This window comes from Camelus bactrianus, chromosome 21 (assembly GCF_048773025.1).
Source record: "Camelus bactrianus isolate YW-2024 breed Bactrian camel chromosome 21, ASM4877302v1, whole genome shotgun sequence".
NCBI lineage: Eukaryota > Metazoa > Chordata > Mammalia > Artiodactyla > Camelidae > Camelus > Camelus bactrianus.
In genome coordinates this window covers 6815268-6840026 of record NC_133559.1, presented here as the reverse complement: position 1 = coordinate 6840026, position 24759 = coordinate 6815268, and the positions used below count along the sequence as shown (strand labels likewise).

Below are 24759 nucleotides of genomic sequence, written 5' to 3'. Positions count from 1 at the left end.
ACTTCCTTAACTAAACATTGCTCTTTAGTCTGGGCTGCCCTTTGCTTCTGCCAAGTATTAAAAAAGGAGGGGCATTCGGCATACCCACCTCGGGGGGAGGCGGGGGGGGCATGCGGTTTCCTCTGAGACCTCTCGTCTCCATTCCCCCTAGAGCTTTTCTCACTCCGTCTCTCTAAAGAGACCACACTCCTGGACCTCATTAGCAACCTCCTTAGCCTGCTGAGTTCCATGCTGTCAGGGTCTCAGCACTAAGGGTAACAATCAGGTAGGTAACATCGCACGGCCTCAGAAGGTCAGCAGCAAGGCCAGCATCAACAATCACGGCAGCTGTAGCAGGTCAGTGTGCAGCGGCACTGCGCACCAACTTCACACCATACATGTTACTGCATCTGAATCACATAACCGCCCTCTGAAATAGATGCTATTTATTATCATCTCTGTGTTTACAGATGAGGAAACAGGCACAGAGAAGTTAAAGGAATTTGTCCCAGATCACACCAGAGATAAGAGGAAGATTCAAGTCCAGGCCGTCCAATTCTAGATTCCATGCTCTTAACCACCCCTAGAGCATCATCAGAAACAACTAAGAGGAGAAGAGGCTGGTGGAGACGGAGGTAAGAGTGTCTGGTGGCTTTGAGACGGCTACATTTCCAAGCGCATTCATCCTAAGAGAAGTACTCCTCAAGACCAGGTGCGCCCTGGCCTTGGTGTGACTAGGGACTCCGAAGAGATCAGTTATTGCTACTTCTGCTTCCTCTGTTGTCCTTAAGGCAGAACAACTGCTCTAATGGAAATACTGACATTTAGAGATTCCCCCACGTGCTACAAAGTTTTCATACTCAAAGGAGAATTTGATTATCCTCTGACTCCATCTTGGGGGAGGACTGGGAGATCAAAAGTACAAGCAAGGAAACAAGAGAGAGATAAGGAACCGAGTGAACTACTGCCAGTGGGCCGGTCACTGGATGCTGATGGTTCAGCCCTGGAGCCTCCCCCAGAGGAGTGAGTCACAGAATGGGCAGAGCATGAGGGAGGCAAAGGAAGAAAGAAACTTATGTCAGGCCAAAGATAGAGACACTGCTAATTAGAGAGGATCCCTGTCTGTTCAAACGAAAGCAGAAATCCCAGAAATGCAGAAGAGACCTGGGACAAGGAAGGGACAAGCCCCTCAGGAGACACAGGGTCCAATGAAGGCAGCAGATTCGTCTGCCTCATTCCACGCTCCATGCTCCTTCTGGGACCTTACGGACCACAGCTGCTGGTAACACATGGCAGCTGGGTACCAGGAATATCATATTCCTGATGCTGCCAGTTGTCTCTCCAACCTCTGTGCCAGTTTGCTGACTGGCCTGGAAGATAAGGAGATGGAAGAAAACTCAGCGGGGGAGAGAAAAGAGAAGCAGAGGGCCTGAAAAAAAAGTGACAGGACAGCGATGAGGCAGCACACCTGTCTGACTGTGTTGGGAGTAGTGACATCCCAGCCTAGGCCCTCATAGTCCCCAGCTTTCTTTCTGCCAGAGCCTGGATCCGTGACCCTCTGATGAAAAGGGACCTTGGCATTGACTTAAACCCTTTCCTATTACCTGTATCTACTGACTGCTAGAGCCAGCACAGGCCCCAGCGGGCTGCTCCCAGCTATTCAGTTCAGACATCAAATAGGAAATAAATCTACAGAATATAAACACAAAAGCTGCCAAGAGGGCAGGTGCAAGTTAAAAAGGCAGAACTAGAGCAAAATCCACCCCCCGCATATTTCACTCTCCACCAGTACCTGACCTGCTTTTCCCTCAGCTGAGTTCTCGTTAGCTCCGCCCACTAAGAAGTCCCAGAGAGCTGGCCCTCACTCTCTGAACCAGCCTGCTGGCACTGACACGGGCTCCTCAGCTCATGCTTTCCCAGAGCACGTTTCCTATGTGTTCAAGACTCAGTTTCCACTACCACCTTCTCCACCATCCCCATCTCCCATCTCTCAGCCTGTGGAAATGCAGGAACAACTGAATCTCCAATTTACCCTGAGGTTTCTGTTCCAGAGACAGACTTAACCCCAAATAAACCCTTAGAAAACACTCCCCTTGTTTTAAGCTGAAGCCTAAAACAATGCATTAGGGTCAATCCTCATCAGTTACTCCCACCTAAAAACCCTCTGCAGGCCAGAAAGTACTGCACAAGATAATTACCTTTCAGGGAGAAGGATAAAGAACTACAGAGATAGGTCACTAATTCTTCCCCCATCCTCTGACCTGGCTCAGGGTCTCTGAATGAGCCACTACCTGACAGTTCCTCACTTGCCCAAACCTGTACCCTCCTAATTCTGCATCCCTACCCACTGTGTCTGAAGAGGCCTGACATGGGGGCCTGCAGCCTAGGAGGCTCCCAGGTAGGGGGTTTACTTGGAAACCTTTAGCATGTGAACAAAATCCTGCTGAGGCTATTAACCAGCTATGAGACCCAAGGCAAGGGCCTGGGCCACCCTCACGGGGCTGTCATAGAGCAAAAGGAAGACAAGGTGCCCTAGTCCCTGTCATACCCGGAGGGCCAAATTCATGACATAATAAGCATTTATAATGCACAATTCTGTGGCCTCTCACTGCCAGACCAGACAAAGAGCTGGAAACATCAGACACCCTGCCCCCTTCACTGAGGTTTACTGATTTACCCTAGCTGATTCAGATCCCACTGAGATACAAATAAAACCAGTGGGCAAGACGAATCTACACTGAGATGACTAAATGAGATTTTAGTTGTATTTATAAAAACCCACACAAAAGAAAACTAAACCTTAACCCCCAACCCTTCACCCCCATCTTTGCCAACACTTTCTTTAAAATAGAAGGGCTGGGCTGGCTCACATTCTGTTTAATGCCACCAAACTGGAGACATTCATTCGTCTTCAAAGATCTTGATGACGATAAATCCAGTATGAAAATAAAATGCCAATTTAACTTGACAAGGTCCCAGCTCAGAAATGGCCTGGGAGATCAAGGACTTGTGAATACCTGCTGCTCTACCACTGTCCCTCACCCCAGAACCTACTCCAAGTGGCACCAGAGTACAAACACATCAGGTTGCCGTGCCCATAAATCCTACCCCTGCGGTTAGTTCAAGAGCCAGGCCAGAGGGCCATGGGCGTCCTGTCCTTGTCCCTAAGAATGATTTTCCTTCGGTTCTCCTTGAACAAATGACAAAGTCTCTGAACTCCAGTTGCCTTATAGGTATATTGGGAGCAATCTGGGGGAAAGGAACAAAACCACAAATTTTACATGGCTTTTTGAAAGGATTAAATGAGATCTTGTCTGGTTAGAGCCAAACACAATGCTGGGCACAGAGCATGTTTGTCTCCTTCCACACTCTCTTTGTTCAAGGAAAGGCCGAGGAGAATACTGAATTCCCCGGCTCTAAGTGCTTCTCTGTTAGTCATGCAGGTAATGCCAGATACCAGACGTATGCTTCTAAACCATCATGCCAAGACTCAAAGGACACAGAAAGTGGAAATCCGGAGAGGTAAAAGATAGAATTTTGCTACTTTATTATAAAAAGAATGGAATTCAAAGAGATCATCCTGCTCAGTCCCTCCCCTCAAGGAAGGACCCTGCTTAGACTATTCTACATAAAGGAGAGCCTTCTGTTTATGAAGAACCTCAGACGAGTTTTCATACAGTATTCCCCAGGAAGTCAGACTCCAGTGTACTGCAGTGTTCTCTCAGTCACTACGCTGTTACTGCATCAATCACCTAACGTTAAGCTGTCTAATTTAAACCCTCCTTGCTGCAATGTCAAACCGGCTTTCTGTTCACCTGCAGTGATACAACCTGCAAACTACGGGTCACACTCTTCTGGATACGAACTCTCAACAGACGTGCTTACAGTTGTGCTCCTCTCTCCTCTGGATTAAATCCCAACTCTTCTAGCCTTGACTCATAAATCTAAAACTTAAAGCTCTTTAAGGGGGAGGGTGTAGCTCAAGTGGTAGAGCACATGCTTAGCATGCACGAAGTCCTGGGTTCAATCCCCTAGTACCTCCTCTAAAAATAAATAAACCTAATTACCTTCCCCACTAAAAAAAAAATTTAAAAATTAAAAAAAAATTTAAAACCCTTTAAATGCCTTTTCTCTGTCACAACTGCCTTTTAGCTTTAGAATCTAGAGAAACAGAAAGGACTTTAGTCAGAGGATGGCCAGAGAGTAAAAAAGGGAGCTGTAGCTATATTTGGAGAACAAGATGATCCAGCTCTGGTCAAAGGGTCTGGTCCTATGCCAGTTAAACCATAGTTCCACCGTATTCCCAGATCACATTTGAGAAAGGAATGTGGGTCCAGAGTAGGGAGCCTTACCTTCTGGGCTTGGGCAGGTTCAGTGAGGACAAGAGTGAAGAGACCCAGGCAGATTTCCTCATGCTGGGGGGGGCCTTTGCATACCTGAGAAATGAGGGAGGAAAAAACTAGTTGTCACTCACAGGAGGAAAGCTCTGGAGCACAGCTGCTCCCAGAAAACTTGGGACTCTCGAGTAACCTGCAAAGGAGAATCATCAACTCTTCAATCTGATGACTTCCTTCTCCTCAAAGTGATGGGGCCTCCGCTGCTGAAGGGAAACACCCATACTGCTCTCCCCAGGGCTGGATGGAGGCCAGAAGCAGAAAATAAAAAGAGCGTATAAAAGAGGGGAGAAAAAAATCCTCTTCCACACTTTTACCAGATCTTAACAGCCTTCAGTAGAGAGGGAGCTGCAAAGAGTTATTCATGGAGTAAAAAGCACACCTGCCAAGACAAGATCTTGGGCAAACCAATGAATCCCTGGTATTTGTAAGGTGATGATAATAAGAATAACATAATAAGTGGGAAATACAGAACATTCACTTTGTGCCAGGAATTACTCTGAATCCTCTACATGCACTATTTTGAACTCTTTCAACCTCACAGGTTGATTAAGAAATGTAAAAGGTCAAATATGTGAGAATGACTTGCGAAGAAAAAAGTCACTACAGACTGTGAGTTATTTTTTAAAGCTGTTACTGAAGGCTCCAAGACCTGGGGCTCCATTAAGAAAGAAAAAAAAGGAGTTGGGAAGCCGGATTTAGGGGAACTAAGAAATGAGCATCAGTCCCCCAATTCTTAGCCATTGAAACCCTTCCACCTCTCTGATCCTGTCTCAGAGCTTTCAGAGAAGCAGAGACGGGAGTGAGGAGAGCACCATACTCACGTAGGCATTGAGGGCGTCATTGGCCTCTCTCTCTGAGACACCAGCAGTCATGGATGTCACGATGCTCATACACCTTTCCAACCTCTGCAAAGGGGTGAGAAAGCATTTAGAGGGTGTCACACCACCACCTATGAAGCATTTCTGGCCCCCAAAAAGTTTTCTGAAATTTAAATCTCATCATGTCTCTAGACCTAACTAGTAGTTTACAAGTCACCATGGGGATATTATCAGCAAAATCCAGAACATATAAACCATGACAGGTTTCCTGGCTTAGCATTTAAATTGCAGGGGAAAAAGTAGGAAGGGGGAAACCCATGTATTAAAGGAGGCTTAAGATTATAAATCACTGAATAAACTTAAGAATCCATGCTGATAAGCCAGATACATACATACATACATAGTAAACAAAGAAGAGAAAGCTCTTCCTTACGGTGGAATGCCCACTAATAAATTCAGAAGGAATGACAGGAGTAATAACTGATTCAGGCAGATATCATCAATGGATGCTAAAACAGGGACAAAGGCGAGTGACTTTCCCCATCCGAAAGGTCATGGCAAAGCATCTTGTTGAGAACTACTGCAGCATTGTGAAGAACTGACAAATAAGAACAGGAAAGAGGTCTGGGAAGAAAAGACAACCATGTTTCTCCTTAGACCGTCATTCTGAGGTTGCCTACATCCGTCCACATTTAAGAGTGGAGGACTGAGTGTTAGGGCAAGGAGCTCCTATAACCACAAAAATTCAACCTAAATTAGGCCCAAAGCCACCCAGGTTTGACAATATTCAACATCAGGTCATCCTCCAAATTAGGTCAGATCAGCATGCTCAGCCATAATTAACAGCTCCTGCATACTTGAGAAGAGGAACTGTGAGATCACATGAAAGCTGAGGTGTAAATCTCCCAACCCGCCTCTCCCACAAATCTCCCATCATTACCTAGGCCAGCTCCTACATGGTAAGGGAAGAAAAAAGCCTCAGGTTGGATTTTCTCTTTTTAAATCTTATCCCTCTCCACCTAAGACAGTCATCAGTGACAGAGCACCAGTTCCCCCAGCTGCTAAATTGACTGTTCTTGCCAGGGAGCTCTGGGGGGCCCTGCTCAGCCAGCCCGGGTTAACCAGCTTTTCAGAGTGGAGGGAGACGGTGAACAAGCCGCGGCACCCTAAACCCTAGGTGTTACTTCCCGCTCAAGGGAAGAAACCTCTGTTGAGCCCACACCGACGCAAGGTAAGTCAGAAGAGCAGCCAGCTGACAAGCCAGCTGACAAGCACGGCAGAAGGATCCTTCCACCACTTGCTTGCCTTGGGCTAATCTTAGGTGAGTTACTCCACTCACTACTTAACTTACTAGAACTTAATCCTTTATCCTGGTTTTCGGATAAAGCCAGTATCACAAGGTTGCTCTGAGGATTAAACAAGACACCGTATGTGACAGCACCTAGCACCTAGCCTCAGCTGAGTTAGTCTCTACGCCACGTGTGAAAAAGCTCAACAATCACACAACTAAATCCAAGAGGACCAGATCGCCCCCCAAGCCCCCTGCCACTATTTCTAATGGCATCTCTTCAAAAGACTCCTGAAAACGGAGCCTCCTACCACGGGGCATGGCTAAGTCCCTAATCAGGCTGAAAAGATTTCTCTCCTGTTTTTGCCTTCTAGGAGAAGAGGAAAGAGTATGGGAGAGGAGAGGAGGCCCGACAGATGGACCCCACACCAAGAAGATCCTTGCGCAAGCTGGATATGCAGCCCTATGAGCTGGTCTAGTTTCTGGCTGTGATGTAACACACAGAGAGCTTGGACTGAACCAGGTTTCTCTAGGCCCCTCCTCGATACTCTAAGCTCCACTCAGACGCCTGAGTCAATTCTGTGGGTCACTGCCCAGTGAAGAGAGAAAAGTGGCCTCTTGGAACAGGGAGGCCCAGCTAAGGATGTAGAAAGTGGGAGAGTCCAGAATTTGGATGCGTGGATAAAAGCAATGAGGAGAGCACTGTGAGGGCCAGTCCTTTCCAGGCAACAGAAGTAGAAAGATGCTGCGCTTCCTGAACTACAGAAATTACTTTTCCAAACAGAGATGGGAGAACTAATAACAAATCAGAGTGACTGAAGGACCACATCCCCTCACAGAGGGCTGCAGGAAGCCAGATCCCTACAATGAAGTAGCAGTACGCACCTCCCCACCAGTCTCCAGCGGCCCTGAGTAAAGATGGAATCATACATGAAGTTGCCAACAACTGCTGGCAGAATGACTCTGTTCAGAGTAAGCCCTCCATGACAGCACCTCAGAGATCGGAGTAAATATTTACCATCTCTAGGAGTTTCTGAAATAATTTTTCTACTACTAAGACCACCTGACCGTGGTTTCCACGGCAGCAGCGGCAGATGGAGTTGGGGCAGAGAAGGGGGAGGCCTTCCAGTTTGCAAATATATACCTGAAGCTGGAGACTGAAGTCAGAAGACTGTCTAACCTTTTAGTTTCCCCTGCCTCCATCAGAAGAACATACAGTTTGGTAAAAGCTATATATTAAATACTGCCCCCTTATAGGAAGTCAGTGGCCTTGAGGGACTAAACTCCATCAGCTTCAGGAAAAGAAGATATGGTCTGACCTACAAAACCCCCAAAGACCCACATTCGTAAAGAGTTACTGAACAACCTGGGTTCCAAGGATTCTACAACCAAGAGTCATTTGTATGTGAAATGAGGATATAAGGGGGAAAAAGGAGAAATGACTCAATGCCCATTCCCTGGAGAACCCTCGCAGACCAGATGGGAGTTATTCCTTGGAGAAAACCTGCAAGGGACATGCCTCTAACCAAATGCAACCCTGAAACCTGTCCATAGCTTAAGAGAAAGTTCTAACTTGTTTGGGCCACCGCTCCTATTTTTAGCCTGACTTCAAAATGGACCGGGTCCTTCTCCACAGAGGAATGACCGGGAGCCACGAAGGCTCATGAGACTAGGAGCTACGTGTTCAAAGCGCCTCCAGTCTTTGGCACTATTTTTATCTCATTCCCCAAATCTGGATGGGGATGGGCAAGAATTCCCCCTACAAAGAGAGGAACAGGGCCAAAGAGCAGAAAGGATCCAACAAATGCTCCCTTGGGCATGCAGAAGAGTCCCTGTCCCTGCCTGGGACACTCTACACCAGGGCTTCAGACTCCAAGCCTCTAAAGGGCCTTTCCTCAACACACCCAGCTGTAATGACCCCAGTCTCTTCTCTACCTAACCGGGTTGTTTTGTTTTTGTTTTGTTTCATTTTAACCTTCCGTGTGTGTTAACTCAGTCTTCAGATGATAAGCTCTGGAAGGCACACCTTGGGTCTCCCTCATCCTATTTTCCTATCAGACTTGGCACACAGTAAATATATACGGTCAGGAAGCTACCACTGTGTTCCTGGGCAACAGGTAGACCTATGCTGGAAAATAACCAAACCTAAACAAGCAGAGATCAACAAACACAAGGGTTTGATAACTTCTGTGTACCGAGATCTGTGGGGAGATGCAAAGGAAAAAGCAAGTCTTGCCCTTAGAGACACTCGGTTTAGTGGGAACCACACACATGGGGTTAAAAACAGTGGCAAGGCTTGCTGGAAAACTCAAATGCAAAGGACAAAGGGCAAAGAAGGGAAGGGGGGAGCCCGAGACATGCTGGGAAACATCTGCACCACAAAGGATATCAGGAAAAAAAAGGTGACCCTTCCTCCCCACTTCTCTCTGGAAACAGTTGAAAGTTCACTATCAGACAGTCCAAAAAAGCAAGAAAATAAATGCTTCCTCTCTTTTGTGGTCCCCTTCTGCCGTATCATTTCGTTTACTAGCAAACATGTCATCACTCAGAAGAACAGGATGCTGTATTATTCTGTGGTGCCAACGATAGCAGGATGACCCCTCTAGCAACCAGGGTGGGGAATAAACAGAGTTTCACCAACCCTTGGGGTCTTCTCCCCTCCACCCAAGCTGGCGTAGGGATCAAAGGTAGTTGACCATTTTCTTGCTGCAATTCTAGACTTCCAGGGCTAGAACACAAGGTTCAATAAATGCTCTGACAACGACAGTGGCCATTTCTAAAAAAGTGGGTAATTTAAATTGCCAGGCAACCCTGGCAAAGCCATTTAAATTTGTTTGGGGAATACATTACTTTTAGAAGCATTGTTTATGTTCCTAATTATGCCTACCTTAGCTGATAAAAACAACAGCAGAAAACAAACTCTGATTTATCTAAATACCCACAGAATTACAGGGGAGTATGATGGGAAGCCAATCTCCAAGCAGACATCTGCGGATGGATAATCCACAAAGTTGCTTTCCAGCCACTTCTCGATTCACTAAGTTCATTTTTGCCCCTATGTTCCATCACCTTGTATCTGAACCAACATTTTTTCAAATCTAAACCATGAATTCCACCTATCTGCCTGCCTGCCCTCTAATACCTGTTAAAGAACAGTGACAAAGTTAGAAGCAGGGAAATGGCAGTGAAGAATCAGAGCCTATTAATTTACTTGTCCTGTCCCTGGATAACCACTGAGTTGAACGTATTAGGTCTTATGAACACTTCAGCAATCATGTCCCGCTTCTGGGTCTCATATTCCTAAGTATGTCTCTTCATGTAGAGCAGTGGAAAGGGATTTATAATCAACTCTGGGTTGTCAGGGACACAGTAAGAGGAATCAGTAGGGGAGGGGAGGGTCAACTATGCAGTAGTCTAAAATCCCCATTGAGGCCCACTGCATCGCCTCACCCTACCCTCTTCCTCAACATCTATGTACTTTCTCCTTTGCGTGTGTGCTATCTGGTTCTGAAGGAAAGCCCCAGGTCCATTCACCCCTTACCCTGTGTGTGCTATCTGGTTCTGAAGGAGAGCCCCTAGGTCCATTCATCCTTCACCCCACTGCTGTAGTTGATGCTACCTAACTAAACACAACTCATTTTTCCTTAAGTCTTCACTCATTCTAAACACTCAGTTAACATCACTGGCAATTGACTGTGTCTACATTGAAACCAATACTATCTAACAGGAGGGCCCAAGGTCTACTGTAAGCTCCTATCAGGCCCCCAGACACCTACACACACATATATTACTTCCCAACTCAATGTATGACCTAAGAATGAAACAGGGTAAATATTAAGAATAGCTGTGGCGATAGATCTGGATGCTGCATCCCTTCTTCCTCAGCATCCCCCCACCCATTTTCATACTAGTGGCTGCTGTTACTATGACAACCTGCCCAGGAAGTTGACCACACTTCTTCCTTCAGGAGCAGGAAGTCTGGAGCAGTGTTCGTGGTGCCTTAGAAAAAACTTGAAGGCCTCCCCCCACCCCACCCCATATCCGCTCCAGTATCCCTCCTCAACCCCATTTCTTAACTCCCTTCCCCACCCTCACACCTACCTCCTCTAACTCATCCTTGGCATCCAAACTGGTTGAAAGTAGCAGCCTCCCCCCTCCTGGGGCTCCTGCTCCCGCTCCTCCTCCACCTCCCGCTGCTCCCGAAGCAGCTGCTGCAGCTGCCCCCTTTCCCTTCTGTAACTCCATGGCTGCAGCCAGGAGACGGGAAAAGGCCAGGGAGTGGACAGGTGAGAAGTCCTAGAAATGAGGAACTCGGGATTGCCAGGCACTGGGGAGGGCAAGAGGAACAAGTGGGGGAGGGAAGGGAAAGGGTCCCTGGCCTCTCCACTCCTCCCTCTTCTCCGAAAGTCCGCTCCTGTGCAGGAGGCGAAGGCTGACGGGCCTCTAGTTCCTGCCTCTGGAGTGGCAGTACTGAGGAAACGCCGTTAGCGTCTCAGTATGCTGGGGTGACGGTCTGCGCCCCTACGGGAAGGGTAGGAGAGGCTTCTGCCCCTGAAGAGTCCAAAGGGGGCCCTTTCTGGCTTCTGACACTAAGAGAAGCAGGGAAAACCCTAAGTTTCTGCCTCAGGAGGTGGGGGAAAGAAGAGTCCTGCCCCTGAAGCAGGGGGATAGGAAACCTTCCTGGCTGGTGCCCCAAGGGTTGGGGAGCGAGGTTCCTTTGGATCCGGCCCCCAGGGGGTGAGGGTGAGGCAGTAAGCGCTATAGGAGGACACGGAGGACCAGCTTCTCCCTACACCACACAGAGGCGGCCATGGTGGAAGAGCGGGGGGTGGGAAGGCTGAGGGCGACGGCGGGGGAGGGGGAGGAATCGTGGAGGCCCGCGCCGGAAGTGAGCAGTCGCGGTCCCTGGCCTCCGCCAATAGCGGCTTCCGCGGTGGCGCTGAGTCTCGAAGGTGGAGGCCGACGTCGGCCCGCCAGCCTTTTCCCCGGCTGCCAATGGTATTGAGCAGAAGAGACAATGGTCTGATGGACAACCAGAGTGCCCAATCGTATCCCTCCTTTGCTCTCGGAGGGCGGGATGGAACGACTTCCCGGAGGTGGGGTGGGAGTGCTAGGTGATCAGGAAGGAGATAGGCTGCGCCTGCGTGCATTGATGCGCATGCGCGGCGCCAGCCTCCGCCCTGCTTTCCTGCCTCTTTCTGAAGCTAGGGTGGGTGCGGGAACCAGGGCACTGTTCTTGGGTGGCTTAGGGAAACCCGAAGCCTGGCTACGAATTGACAGTGCAGGGCCAGGGAGTGGATTCCTTAACCCTTAAGCAGTCCCAGAGCAAATGTCATCAGATGGTATAGAGCCAGCTTCTGGAGCTAGGAGTGCATCACGCAAGCAAGTATATGTGCTCGTGCAGTGCAGTTTTCAGCCAGACGTTGCAAAAAAAAAAAAAAAAAAAAAAAAAAAAAAAAAGAAAATGCATGGGCTTACTTGTGCACACCAAGTCATTAGAATTGCTCACTGATTCATTACTGGAAAGGCTTCTGAAAGCTCTACACAGCCCTGCTTTATCTGTGTTAGTATTGGCATTTGCCCCAACAATCCCAAGAGCAGAAGCTTATTGTTTCTGACATTCATTCTTTTTTATCCCATATTCAGTTACTAAAAGCCTTTTGATCTTTCCCTTAGAAATGTTTTTGGAATTTGTATATATATATAGACACATAGAAATGTGTGTGTGTATATATACATATATATATGTGTGTGTGTATATCCTTAGGAATTACAATGGATTCCAATCCACTCCACACCTTTAATCTTCCTAAACTTCCCTCTCAGACAACTAAATTTCCCAAATCCTTTATGAACTTAATGACTCACACCTATCTAATCAATAAAAACTCATTATAACAATTCCAACATTGAAGTAGGGAGAAGTGAACCCTCTCTTTTCCTTTCATCCCATCCAATCATCTGAGTCAACAGTGTCACTAATTTGTTGTATATAGTTCTCTACTTTCTGAAAATACAGAAACATATCTACAGTTTATGTCTTTGGTTGGTTGCTTTCCTTAGGCTTTTAACAAAAATGAGATTATGTTTTACAATTTTTTTGGTTCTTGCTCAATTAACGTTTATATCATGGCCATTTTTTCCCAAATCAAAACATGGAAATCTACTTCATTCTCTTTAATAGTCTCCTCTTCTCTGGAGAAATCGAGCTCTTTCCTGATCCTGTCCCTACCTAGTTGATTTCTAGAACAAAGGACCTTCCATTTGTCAAAATCCACCCTATGCAGAAGGCAACTGAGGTTACAAATAGCAAAAATTTTTAGAGGGGGAGAGGCTAGTTATCATTAATAAGAATTGAAGAATAAGGCCCTATAATCAAGAAAAAATTAAAAAGAGTCACAGTGCTGCAGAAAGTTCCCCTATTAAATAAAAAACAACCAAACACCTCATAATCCTGAGTGGCTTTTGGGTTGTGACAATGGAGAAACTTCCGTACCTCTGACAGAATGATGAATTAAAGAAAGGATTTGGGTGAAGACTAAAAAGGCATGCTTATAAAATCTCAGCCTTTTGGCTAGGATCAAGTGTAAAATCTACAGAAAATATAAAGATGCGATTACTAACTAATAGACTGGATTATGAGACTGCACCGAAAAAGTTCTTAGTGAGATAAGAGAATGAACTAAACAAGAAGATATTTAATAATGAAAAGTGTACTTATTTACATGCCTACGCCTTATTCTAAAAAAGATTTAAGACAAATAGAGATAAATGTGAGTTCCTGAAATTAATATTAAAAAAATTAGTGAAGTGGGATACACAAAGATTTCTTAAATACATACAGAAGTCATGATGGGATGATGGGTGAATTGGACTTCATTAAAATTGAGAACTGTCCATTAAAAGACACCATTAAGAGAGTAAAACACAAGCCATGGACTGGGAGAAAATACTTGTAATACACATATCTGACAAAAGATGTGTATCACAAGATATATAAATAGTGATATAGATAGGTAAAAGACAGTCAACTCATTTGAAAAATGGACAAAAGACATAAGCTGGCATTTTGCAAAGAAAGACATCCAAATGGTTAACAAACATGAAAAGGTTGTGGACATAATCAATAATTACGATAATACTAATTAAAACTACAATGAGATACTGGAAATTCTAGTCAGAGAATTAGAAAAGAAAAAGAAATAAAAGGCATCCAAATTAGAAAGGAAGAAGTAACATGATCGCTATACGCAGGTGACATGATCCTATATATAGAAAACCCTAAAGAATTCATAAGAAAGACCCTAAGCTAATAAATGAATTCGGCAAACTTGTAGGTATAAGATCAATACATGAAACCCCATTGTGTTTTTGTATACCAGCAATGAACAATCTGAAAAGGAAATTAAGAAGGCAATTCTGTTTGTAATATCATTAAAAGAATAAAATATGTAGGAATAAATTTAAACAGGAGGTGAAAGACTTGTACACCGAAAACTACAAACTATTGCTGAAAGAAATTAAAAATGTAAACAAATGGAAGACATCCCATGTTCATGGGTAAGAAGACTTAATATTATGAGGTCACTACTATACAAAGCAATTGATCAATAGATTTAATGCAATCTCTATAAAAATTCCAGCTTTTTTACAGAAATGGAAAAGCCAATCCACAAATTCACATGGAATTGCAACGAGAGCCAAAATAATCTTGGGGAAAAAGAACAAAGTTGGAGGACTCAAACTTCCCAATTTCAAAATTTACTACAGTAAGCTATAGTAATGAGAACAGTGTTCTATTGGCATAAAGACAGACATATAGATCAACAGAATATAACTGAGAGTCCAGAGATAAAGTGACAAATGTATATATAGCTAATCAATTTTGACAAGGATATCAAGTCCATTTAACAGGAAAGAACAGTCTCCAACAAATGGTGCTGGGGTGACTGGATTTCCACATGCAAAAGAATGAAAGTGGACCCCTACCTCACACAATATACAAAAATTAACTCAAAATGGATCAACAACCTAATCAGAAAAGCTAAAACCATAAATCTCTTAGAAGAAAACATAGGATAAAAGCTTCATGACATTGGCTTTGGCAATGGATTCTTAGAAATGATAACCAAAGCATGAGCAGCGAAAGAAATAAACTGGACTTCATTAAAATTTAACTTTTGTACATCAAAGGACTTTATTAAGAAAGTTAAAAGACAACCCATAGAAAGGGAGAAAATATTTGCAAGTCATATGAGTGTTTAGTATCTGTGATATGTAAAGAACTCCTAGAGGGGGAGGGTATAGCTCAGTGGTAGAGCGTGTGCTTAACATGCATGAGGTCCTGGGTTTAATCCCCAGTACCTCTATCAAATAAATAAACCTAATCGCAGCCCCTCAAAAAGCAAAGAACTCCTAAAACTCAAAAACAAACAGGAAGACCAAACAACCCAATTAGAAAATAGGCAGAGGACTTGAAGAGACGTTTGTCCAAAGAAGATACACGAATGGCCAATAAGCACGTGAAAAGATGGTCAACATCATTAGTGATAATGGGAATACAAATCAAATAATGCTACAACATGGAGTAACCTTGAAAACAATATGCTTGGTGAAATGATCCAGACATGAAAGGATAAATATTGCATGATTCCACTTATATGAAATATCTAGAATAGACAAATTCACAAAAATAGATTAAAGGTTACCAGAGGTTAGGGGAGGTAGGAATGGGGAGTTACTGTTTAGTGGTTATAGACTTTCTTTTTGAGGTGATGAAAACATTTTGGGAATAGTGGTGATGGTCGCACAACATATGAATGCAATTAATGCCACTGACTTCTACACTTTAAAATGGTTAAAATGACAAATTTTGTGTTACATGTATTTTACCAAGGTAAAAAATAATTTTTAAAAACTACAATGAAAAGTCATCATTTGACAGAAATCATAGTAATAATGACTTAGGCAAGAATCAGAGAAACCCAAACTGTGGGACATTCTATGGAATAACTACCCTATCCAAAAATGTTAAGGTCATTTAGACTTAAAACTGCAGAACTCTTCTAGATTGAAAAATACCAAGGACACATAACAGCTAAATGTAATGTGTGATCCTAGACTGGATCCTGGACAGAAAAAAAAACCTGTTTTCTATAATGTACATTGTTGGGACAACTAGAAATTAGAAACATTTTAATTTACTTCTATAGATTAGATAGAAGTAAATTTCCTGATTTTGACATATAAATAGTGGTTATGTAAGATAAATATATATGAAATAATATATAAATATATTTATACATATATATATATATATATATATATATATATATATATATATATATATATATATATATAAAATCCTAACCATTTATATTATAGATATGGATATATAGATATATACAGACAGATAGGTAGATAGAAAGGGAGAGAGAGAGAGAATGATAAAGAAAGTGTGGTAAAATGTTCATTGGTAAATCTGGTTAAAGGGTATATAGAAGTTCTTTGTATGCTCCTTACAACATTTCTGTAAATTAAAAATTACTTCAAAATTTTAAAATAAAAAAAAACCTTATGAGATACCACTAAATACTTATGAGGTTTAAAAGACTGACAATACTAAGTGTTGGTGAGGATGTCTAGTGATTGGAACTATCTATGATGCACTGCTGGATGGTGTGGAAATTAGACTAATTCTTTAGTAAACTGTTGAATAGTATCTACCAAAGGTAGATACAGTAACTCCACTCCAAGTATATAGCCAAGAGAAATGAGTGTGTGTCTCTGCTAAAAGACATGTATAAGAATTTTCATAGTAGCATTATTTATTACAATAAAAAAATAGAAACAATGTTGATGTGGTTCCTGGCAAGCCCATGTGTGTTGAGAGCTTCTCTGACTATCCTCCTCTGGGCCATTTTGCTGTCCACGACATGAGACAGACAGTTGCTGTGGGTGTCATCAGAGCAGTGGACAAGAAGGCAGATGGAGCTGGCAAGGTCACCAAGTCCACCCAGGAAGCCCAGAAGGCTAAATGAATATTATCCCCAATACTTGCCACCCTCCTTAATCAGTGGTGGAAGAATGATCTGAGGACTGTTTGTCTCAATTGGCCATTTACATTTAATAGTAAAAGACAAGTTAATGATAACAATGCACCGTGAAACCTTTGGAAAGGAGAATGTTTTGTGGACCATTTGTTCTTTTGTGTGTGGCAGTTTTAAGTCATTAATTTTAAAAATCAGTACTTTTTTAATGGAAACAACTTGACGAAAAACCTGTCACAGAATTTTGAGACCCATTAAAATAAAGTTTGATGAGAAAAAAAAAAAAACAACAGAAACAATGTGAACCTAAAGCTACTCTAAAAAAAATAAAATCTTAAAAAAAACCTGGAAGCAATCCAAACGCCCATCAACAATAGAAAGGATAAATAATTACAGATATATTTATACAATGGAATACTATATAGTGGTAAAAAACCAAACTCCATTACTTTCACAACATTGAATTCATCTCACAGACATAATGTTGATGGAAACAATCCAGACACAGCACCAAAATTAAATGAGGTATCAAGCCATGAAAAGACATGGAGGAACCTTAAATGCATATTGCGAAGTGAAAGAAGCCATTCTGAAAATGCTACATACATACTGTATGATTTCAACTTTATGTCATTCTGGAAAACGCAAAACTGTGCAGACAATAAAAAGATCAGTGGTTGCCGGTGGGTGGAGGGAATGGAGGGATGAATAAGCAGAACAGAGAAAATGTTTAGGGCAGTGAAAGTGCTCAGTATGCTATTATAATGATGGATACACATGTCATTATATCGTAGTCCAAACCCAGAGAGTGTGCAACACCAAGAGTGAGCCCCAAGGTAAACTATGGACTTTGAATGATAATAATGTGTCAAAGTAGGTTTATCAGTTGTTACAAATGTACAAATCTGGTGTAGGATGTTGATAGTGGGGGAGGCTATGAATGTGTGGGAGCAGAGGGTATGTAGGGAATCTCCGTACCTTCCCCTCAGCTTTGCTGGGACCTCAAAGTGCTCTTAAAAAAAAAAAGAATCTGGACACAGCAGGTACACTAAGTATATATTCTATCATTTCATGTATGTAAAGTTCAAGAATACTAAAAGTTATCTATACCAATAGGAGAATAATTAACTCTCAGAGGGTGAAGGTTGGGAGAGGTACTGATTGGGAAGGGACAAGAAGGAGGCTTCTGAGGTGCTAGGAAGAGTCAGATCTTTATTTGGGTGATGGTTATACAGTTTATTTGGGTGATGGCATACATAGGTAAATTTTTTTGAGCTGTACATTTTACTATATATATATGTTTTATCTCAAAATTTTTAATGGAGCAAATGAAGCTAAACTGAGACACTAGTTTTCATCTGTCGGGTTGGCAAAAATTCCAAAGTTTGAAAACAGTTGTTGAAGTTTGAGGGAATTAGTTACACTTATTAGTCACCCACTTTGCTGGTGGGTGTGCAGGTTGGTAAACCCTATCTAGGGACAATTTGAAATAGATATAAAACCTACAAACACATATACCCTCTGCTCAGCAGTCCCACTTCTAGGAGTTTACCTTGAAGATACATTGCATGAAACATGAGGTATAGATATGAGGTTAAACATCACAGTCTTATATATAACAGCAGAAGATTGAAAACATGTAAACGTCCATCAACTAGGTTAATAGATTATGACAATATCCACAAAATTAATACTATGCAGCTCAAAAATAATAAGGAAGCTCTTTCCAAACTGAAATGGAAAGAGTCCCAAGATACATTATTAAGTGAGCTAAGCAAGATGCTACTTTTTATATAAGAGAGGGGAAAACATAATAAATATTTGTGTGTGCTCATGTTCACATAAAGAAACTGGTAAGGACGAAAAGAAAGTTAATGGAAGTGCTTACTTATATGTATGTGGGTATAGATGACAACAGGGCAGATGCAAAAGAAACTTTTCATTGCATATCTTTATATACATATTTTATTCTTGAACTGTGTAATTGCTGACTTTAAAATTCAATTCGTTTATTTTAAAAGAGGTAGACTACCATGTGATCCATCAATTCCACTTCTGGGTATTGATCTGAAGGAAAAGAAAACATTAACTTGAAAATATATGCATGCAGCATTATTTACAATAGGCAAGATATGGAAGCAACCCAAGTTTCCATTGATGGATGAATGGATAAAGAAAATGTGGTATGTATATTCAATGGAATATTATTCAGCCACAAGAAAGAAGGAAATCTTGCCATTTAAGACCACATGGGGGGAGAGTATAGCTCAAGTGGTAGAGTGCATGCTTAGCATGCATGAGGTCCTGGGTTCAATCCCCAGTTCCTCCTCTAAAAATAAATAAACCTAATTGTCTCCTCCCCTGCCAAAATAAAATAATTAAATAATACAATAATAAATAAAATATTCAGAAAAAAGACAACATGGATGACACTGTAAACTGACTATACTTCAATAAAGAAGAATGCAAATTTAAAAAAAAAGACCACATGGATAGACCTTGAGGGCATTATGCTAAGTGAAATAAATTAGAGAAAGACAAATGCCCAAAATTGCATATGTGGACTCTAAAACAAACAAAAATAAAAAAAACCCTCTGAATTTATAGATAAGGAGAACAGATTGGTGGTTGCCAGAGGTGGGGGTGGGGATGGCAAAATGGCTAAAAGATACCAACTTTCAGTTATAAAATAAATGTCATGGGGATATAAGGCACAGCAGGGTGACTATAGTAAATGATACTGTAGTGCCTATTTGAAACTTGCTAAGAGAATAGATCTTCAAAGTTCTCATCGCAAGAAAAATAATTGTAACTCTGTATAGTGATGGATGCTAACCAGACTTATTGTGGTGATTGTTTCACAGTGTACACAAGTATTGAATCATGTTGTACACCTGAAACTAATATAATGTTATACGTCAGTTACATCTCAATTAAACAAGGGTTGGTGCTGTGGTCCTCTAGGAACTGGATTCTGGGGAATTTTAGGGAAGGGCTGGAGATAGAAGAGGCAGATTTAATACGGAACTGATAAAGCTTAGTGTTCAGAGCTACTTACTTGCACTGACTGCTTCCAAGGCCTGGGAGGGGGTCTAGCAACGTGCTCATGTGTGTTTGTAACATTTGCAAAAGGGAGCTATTTTAGCTATAATTTGCTGAGACCACTTTTTTTCCACTCGTGCCCCTCTGCAGGCTTCCTCTTCTTCTGTATAGTAGGAGAGAGACCAGAGGCATTCTGGTGATCTGGCTAAGGTGAGGTTTGGTTGAGAATACATTTCATTTCAGTTCAATGGGGTATATTTTCATAATTTGCAGTCCCCTTCATGCACAGTTGTTGCTAACCACTTCTGTGTAGAAATAGCTTTCAGGAGTCCTCTGCCATGGACTAGGCAGACTCACCCAGCATTATGACAGGCACAGGGTCAGAGGCTATTGGAACATAGGATGTGAACATATCCTTTATGCTGAGCACTGAAAGCATGTGGTTAGTAGAGGAGAAACCAGTTTTGAAGTACACAGAGCCAGAAACTAGCCTATGGAAAATCTTGCCAATCATCAGATGTGTAAAATTATAAAAGGAGAATTCGACTTTCATTGATGCCTAGTCAAAACAGAAGTCCTTCCCTATCAGGAATATACTCAGTTATGTAGTATATAATTATAAATATATCTTTTTTTTTCATTTTTGATAGAAATTGTGCAAACTATATTTTAGCATCAGAGCTTCTGCTCCAGGGCATGAACTTGCAGCAGTAGTACAATTTTGTATTATTTGTTTTACAAGTTTGTATAGGAAGTTTCGTGTTTTATGCATCCCACTTACTGATAGTAAAAATAAATTTCACAAAAATAAATAAATAAATAAATGTCACTTAACTTTGCTAGAGGAAAGGCTGAATTTACCTCTCTGTTCCCTCCATAGAAAATGATATTATGAAATCGTTGTCATATGAAAAGGCAACCAAAGAATATGCAACAAGAACAGAAGGATGCAGTATTACAGACATCTGCCAGGCAAGTTAATGTTATTTTTCTAGGTTTTGACACGTTTGAATATTTGCCAATTTTTTGAAATTTTAGATTTGTGACTTGTGACTTATTTTCACATTCTAATTAAATATTTCATACTTAAGTTTGTCTTTTTTTCTTAAACAGAGTCCACCAAATGTATGCACTTCATGCCCCACAAAAACTAGACCCATCCTGGCTGGGGGCCAGCTGGAGAGGGACTTTGAGGAGACAAGAAACCTGTCTAATGGAGTTTTTAGGTAGAAATACTGTGCTCTCTCCTCTTCCCCATCTCCTATGTGAAATCTTTAGTAAAACAGGTATTTTTCACTTTAAAATGTAACAGAGAAGAGGTTGGGAGAGACTTGGATTAACAGCAGCAATGTGAGAAAAACTGGAGGTGGAGGGAGGGAGGGGTATGTGTGGCCAAATTCCATAATCACCCGTTATGTGGCAGATGCCAGGAGGTGTGGTGGTTGCCTGCTCTCTGCACTCCTCAGACTGCACCTGGATGATTCTGCTCCAGACCAAGAGGCAGGCTGTCAAAGGATGTGGACAAATCAGGATGAACCCACAGAAGCTCACCCAGAATGGTACAGAGCTCAGAGCTGAACCTTGGAGAAATCTCTAAAGAAACCTGTGATGTTATGGCTTTTGTTTGTTTTTCAGTAGAGGTACTGGGATTGGACCCAGGACCTCCTGCACGTGTGCTCTACCACTGAGCTGTACCCTTCCCCAACTAGAGATGTCATATTTGGGGGCAGGTGGTGGGGGAGGTGGGGAGGCAGGCAGTGCTGTTGGAAGAGACTAGACTTTTACATGGCTAGGAATGGCAGTGCCAGGGCCAGCAGAAGAGGCAAGAGGCAGACTGGCTTTTCTATAAATATAAAGGGAGTTGATATTAAATATCCAACATCAAACAATTTCTAGTTCACATTGGAATGATGTTCATCAAATGTTAGCAATAACTATTTCAAAGGCAGATTTTGGGGTGATTTTAACTTCTTCTCTGCACCTCTGTATGAGTGCATGTCATTTCTAGAAAACAATAAAGTCATTAGTCTTTTTTTTTTTCTTTAAGTTTCTATTAGATGGCTTGGCCAGCTTTAAAATTTTGTGATTCTTGGGAGATGTGAAAAAAAATTGCATGGCTTGTTTTTAGAAGACCCAGAGGAAAACAAAGAAAGAGAGGAGGGAGGGAAGGAGGAAGGAAGGAAGGGAAGAAAGAGAGAGAGAAAGAGAGAGAGAAAGAGAAAGAAAGAAAGAAAGAAAGAAAGAAAGAAAGAAAGAAAGAAAGAAAGAAAGAAAGAAAGAAAGAAAGAAAGAAAGAAAGAAAAGAGTGAAAGAGAGGGAAAGACGGGAAGGGGAAAGGAGAGAGGAAGGGAAGGAAGAACAGAAAGAGAGAAGAAAGTAGAGAAAAATAAAAACTGCATCTATATAGGGAAAAAACCCTTGAAGTTCAAATTCAGTCTAGGCCATGACCACATCAACACAATAAATGACTTAAGGAATTTTGGGTTTAACTGAAGATGATATTTAAGCTCAGCAAAACAAAGGACTCTCCACCAACAAGGTGCGCTTTCCTTAGATGGCAGTGGAAGGGGTACACCCCTTAGTCCATCAACAAATATGGTTCCCTCAAAAGGAATTCTGATGACTGAAATATCTCCATCTTCTGTCAGGAAGAATATTCTAAGTACAGCTGTTCAAAAAGAGAATGGTCTTAGTTCCAAGTCCCTGAAAGTTTTCCAATAGAACACAGATATTTTAAAAAGGATTTCAGCCCTGGATAGGAAGTTGGAGTACATAACTTCTACTTTTTCTTCTAAGATTTTTAGATCTTACTTCTCATTGAGGGGTCTGATCATGGCTGCGTCTCACTGCCAGCTGTCCTCTGGACGTCAGGAATGCCCTACACATGGCATCATGGTTCATCTAACGCAGACTCTTAACGACATTAGCAAACACTTACCTAGTTCTTATTACCTGCCAGTCAGTGCTCTAAGGATACAACAGGGAAAATCAACTCATGTAACCCTCCAAGCAACCCTGTGGGGTAGGTTTTATTATGATCGTTCCCGTGTTAAGAGCAGAAAACTGAGGCTTAGAGAAGTTGAGGAATTTGCCCAAGATTCCACGGATTATGGGTGGCAGAGCTGGGATTTGAATCCTGAGTTAGTCTCTTTAACTAGCACCATGCTGCCTCTCATTTGATAGAGGCTTGAAACTGCTCCACTTCTGAATACTGAGATCTGTGTAGTATTTTGGCCTGATTCTGGCCTGCTGGGCATTTGGTGGGCTGAGACAAGATAAGCTGACCAGATCACAGGACATTACCAACAACCAAGCGATGCCATATGCAGTCTGCATCTGAAAGCCAAAGACAAGAGAATACCTGTGGGATAGTTGCAGGAAGCCCAGAAGGGTTGCCACAGTGATGAACAGATGTAGGTTCTTAAAAAGCAACCAGCCCAGTCACTTACTCACTGGTACAATGTGTGTGACCCGGAACGGGTAGGTGGATTTTGCTTCCTATCTGGGCCGCCTCACTAAACCTTAGGTTAGCACTACAGTCAAGCAGGTTCCCGCCCTAACCTCTTCCTATGGCCCCATCTCCTCACCAGCATCCTCGCCTCTGCTTTGTGCCCCACCAAATTCATCTGCATCTCGGTGGTAAACACCTTGCCTGCAATCTTACTTGTGTTCCAGTGAGAGTCAATCTCCCTGGACAGCATTAGGTATTTTCTTGCGGTTAATTTATTTATTTTTATATTTCTACAGCTCCTGCAATTTAATTAGAAAATGACTTTCAGGCTGCAAACTGGCCTCCACTGCTAATTAGGTTCCATGGATCTGAAATATAAATCATTAAAAAAAAATAATGATCGCTAAATGCACTGCTGTAATAAATAGATTACCCAAGCTGTTTGACGTAGATGTAACAGCGGGTCGGAGAAGGACATTTGTCTTTCTCTGTCAGGTCTATTTTTTCCCGAGTCCCAGCCTTGTTGTGCAGGGCTGGTTAGGCTGGGGTTCCGTCTCCACTGGGTCCTCCTAGTTACAGCTGGACCTCAGCTGGGCCCTCCTACCTCCAGCTGCACTCCCCGCCCTCCTCTTCCAAGGGTGTCACGTGGGCTGATGAGATAACGTGTGTGAAAGCCTTTGTCAACTACGAGGCACAACTGAATGCCAATGATTACTGTTATTATTCTTAACCATACTCCAGGGAAAGCCTGTCGCCCCTCACCCCTCCCAGACTTAGTCCGCAGGACAGCCCGGGGAAACTCTGCGAGGCTAGACAGCCCCTCCCACGTGGGCGGAGGTCCTGGCGCAAACCGGTCTCCCGGGCGAGCCGGAGAGGCGCTCCCGCTGCCCTCAGACCGCCCCCACCCCACCTCCCCGCAGTAATGGCTTTCCCAGTTCTTCCTGGCTTCGGGGCCCTTCCTCCGGAAGGAAATCTCCGCAGTTCCAGTGAAAGTTCTCGAGCTGCTGAAGTCATCGACTCCTTGGGCCTCTCCGCACGCCCACTCCCCCCCAGCCCCCTCCCCTCCAAGTGCCCGCAGTGGAGCCAGGCTGCCCCGGAAGGATCTGACCGGCAATTTCCTAGAATTGTCTTACTGGGGCTCCTCAGTCAATCAGCTCCCCACCCCACCTTCCCCACCTCATCTCTGACAGTCTCCCCTCCCCAAAGCCCCAGTCTATCTGGATATCCCAGCCCCCACCCTGATCCAACTTCTTAGATCCCACCGTTCTCTTTAGCATCTCCAGTCTCTTCTGGGCCTGTCACTACTCCTGGGAAGAAGAATGGGAGCTTGGGAGTCAACGTGGCCACCAGGGCCCACCGGGAAGTGGGGTATGCTGTGGTTACCCGGGCAACCATCCTTCTGTCAGGCCTTCCCAGACCTATTCCTCCCCAGCTGAGGAGGGTGAGGACTTGACCGTGTTGGCTCCCACTCCCAATAAATCAAATCTGACTGAAGCCAGAAAGGGTGGAGGACCTCAGGAAGAGCCACTAGACAAGACGGAGGACAATCATCCTTTCTTCACCCAAGACCACCACTGGTGTCTCGGGAGCACTGTCTTGAAGGCAGACCTCCAGTCCCACTGGGTGTGGACTCCAGGAAGACGCTTGGGGAGGTCGGAGGAGGGGCCTGTCGGCACTTGATGGATGGTACTGAAGAAATGTCTGGCACTTTCTTTCCCCATGGGGGAGGTGAAGC

General features: G+C 43.2%; 1 protein-coding gene and 1 long non-coding RNA gene across 2 annotated transcripts in view; one reads left to right on the top strand and one right to left on the bottom strand.

The window, feature by feature from the left end:
• Positions 1–11358, bottom strand: part of INTS3 (integrator complex subunit 3) — a 34109-nt gene extending 22751 nt beyond the window's left edge. Inside the window, exons 1-3 of the mRNA XM_010954030.3 lie at positions 10584–11358; positions 5198–5281; positions 4332–4415 (exon numbers count right to left, since the gene is read on the bottom strand). Coding sequence (XP_010952332.1) covers positions 4332–4415; positions 5198–5281; positions 10584–10727 — 312 coding nt within the window. The 5' untranslated portion in view covers positions 10728–11358. The remainder of the gene's footprint in view (positions 1–4331; positions 4416–5197; positions 5282–10583) is intronic.
• Positions 11359–19653: 8295 nt separating this feature from the next.
• LOC141574313 (uncharacterized) lies at positions 19654–22171 on the top strand. The gene is made up of 4 exons (XR_012501211.1): positions 19654–19783; positions 20454–20545; positions 20687–20799; positions 20997–22171. It is a non-coding gene; the product is annotated as an uncharacterized LOC141574313 (long non-coding RNA).
• The last annotated feature ends 2588 nt before the right edge of the window (positions 22172–24759 follow it).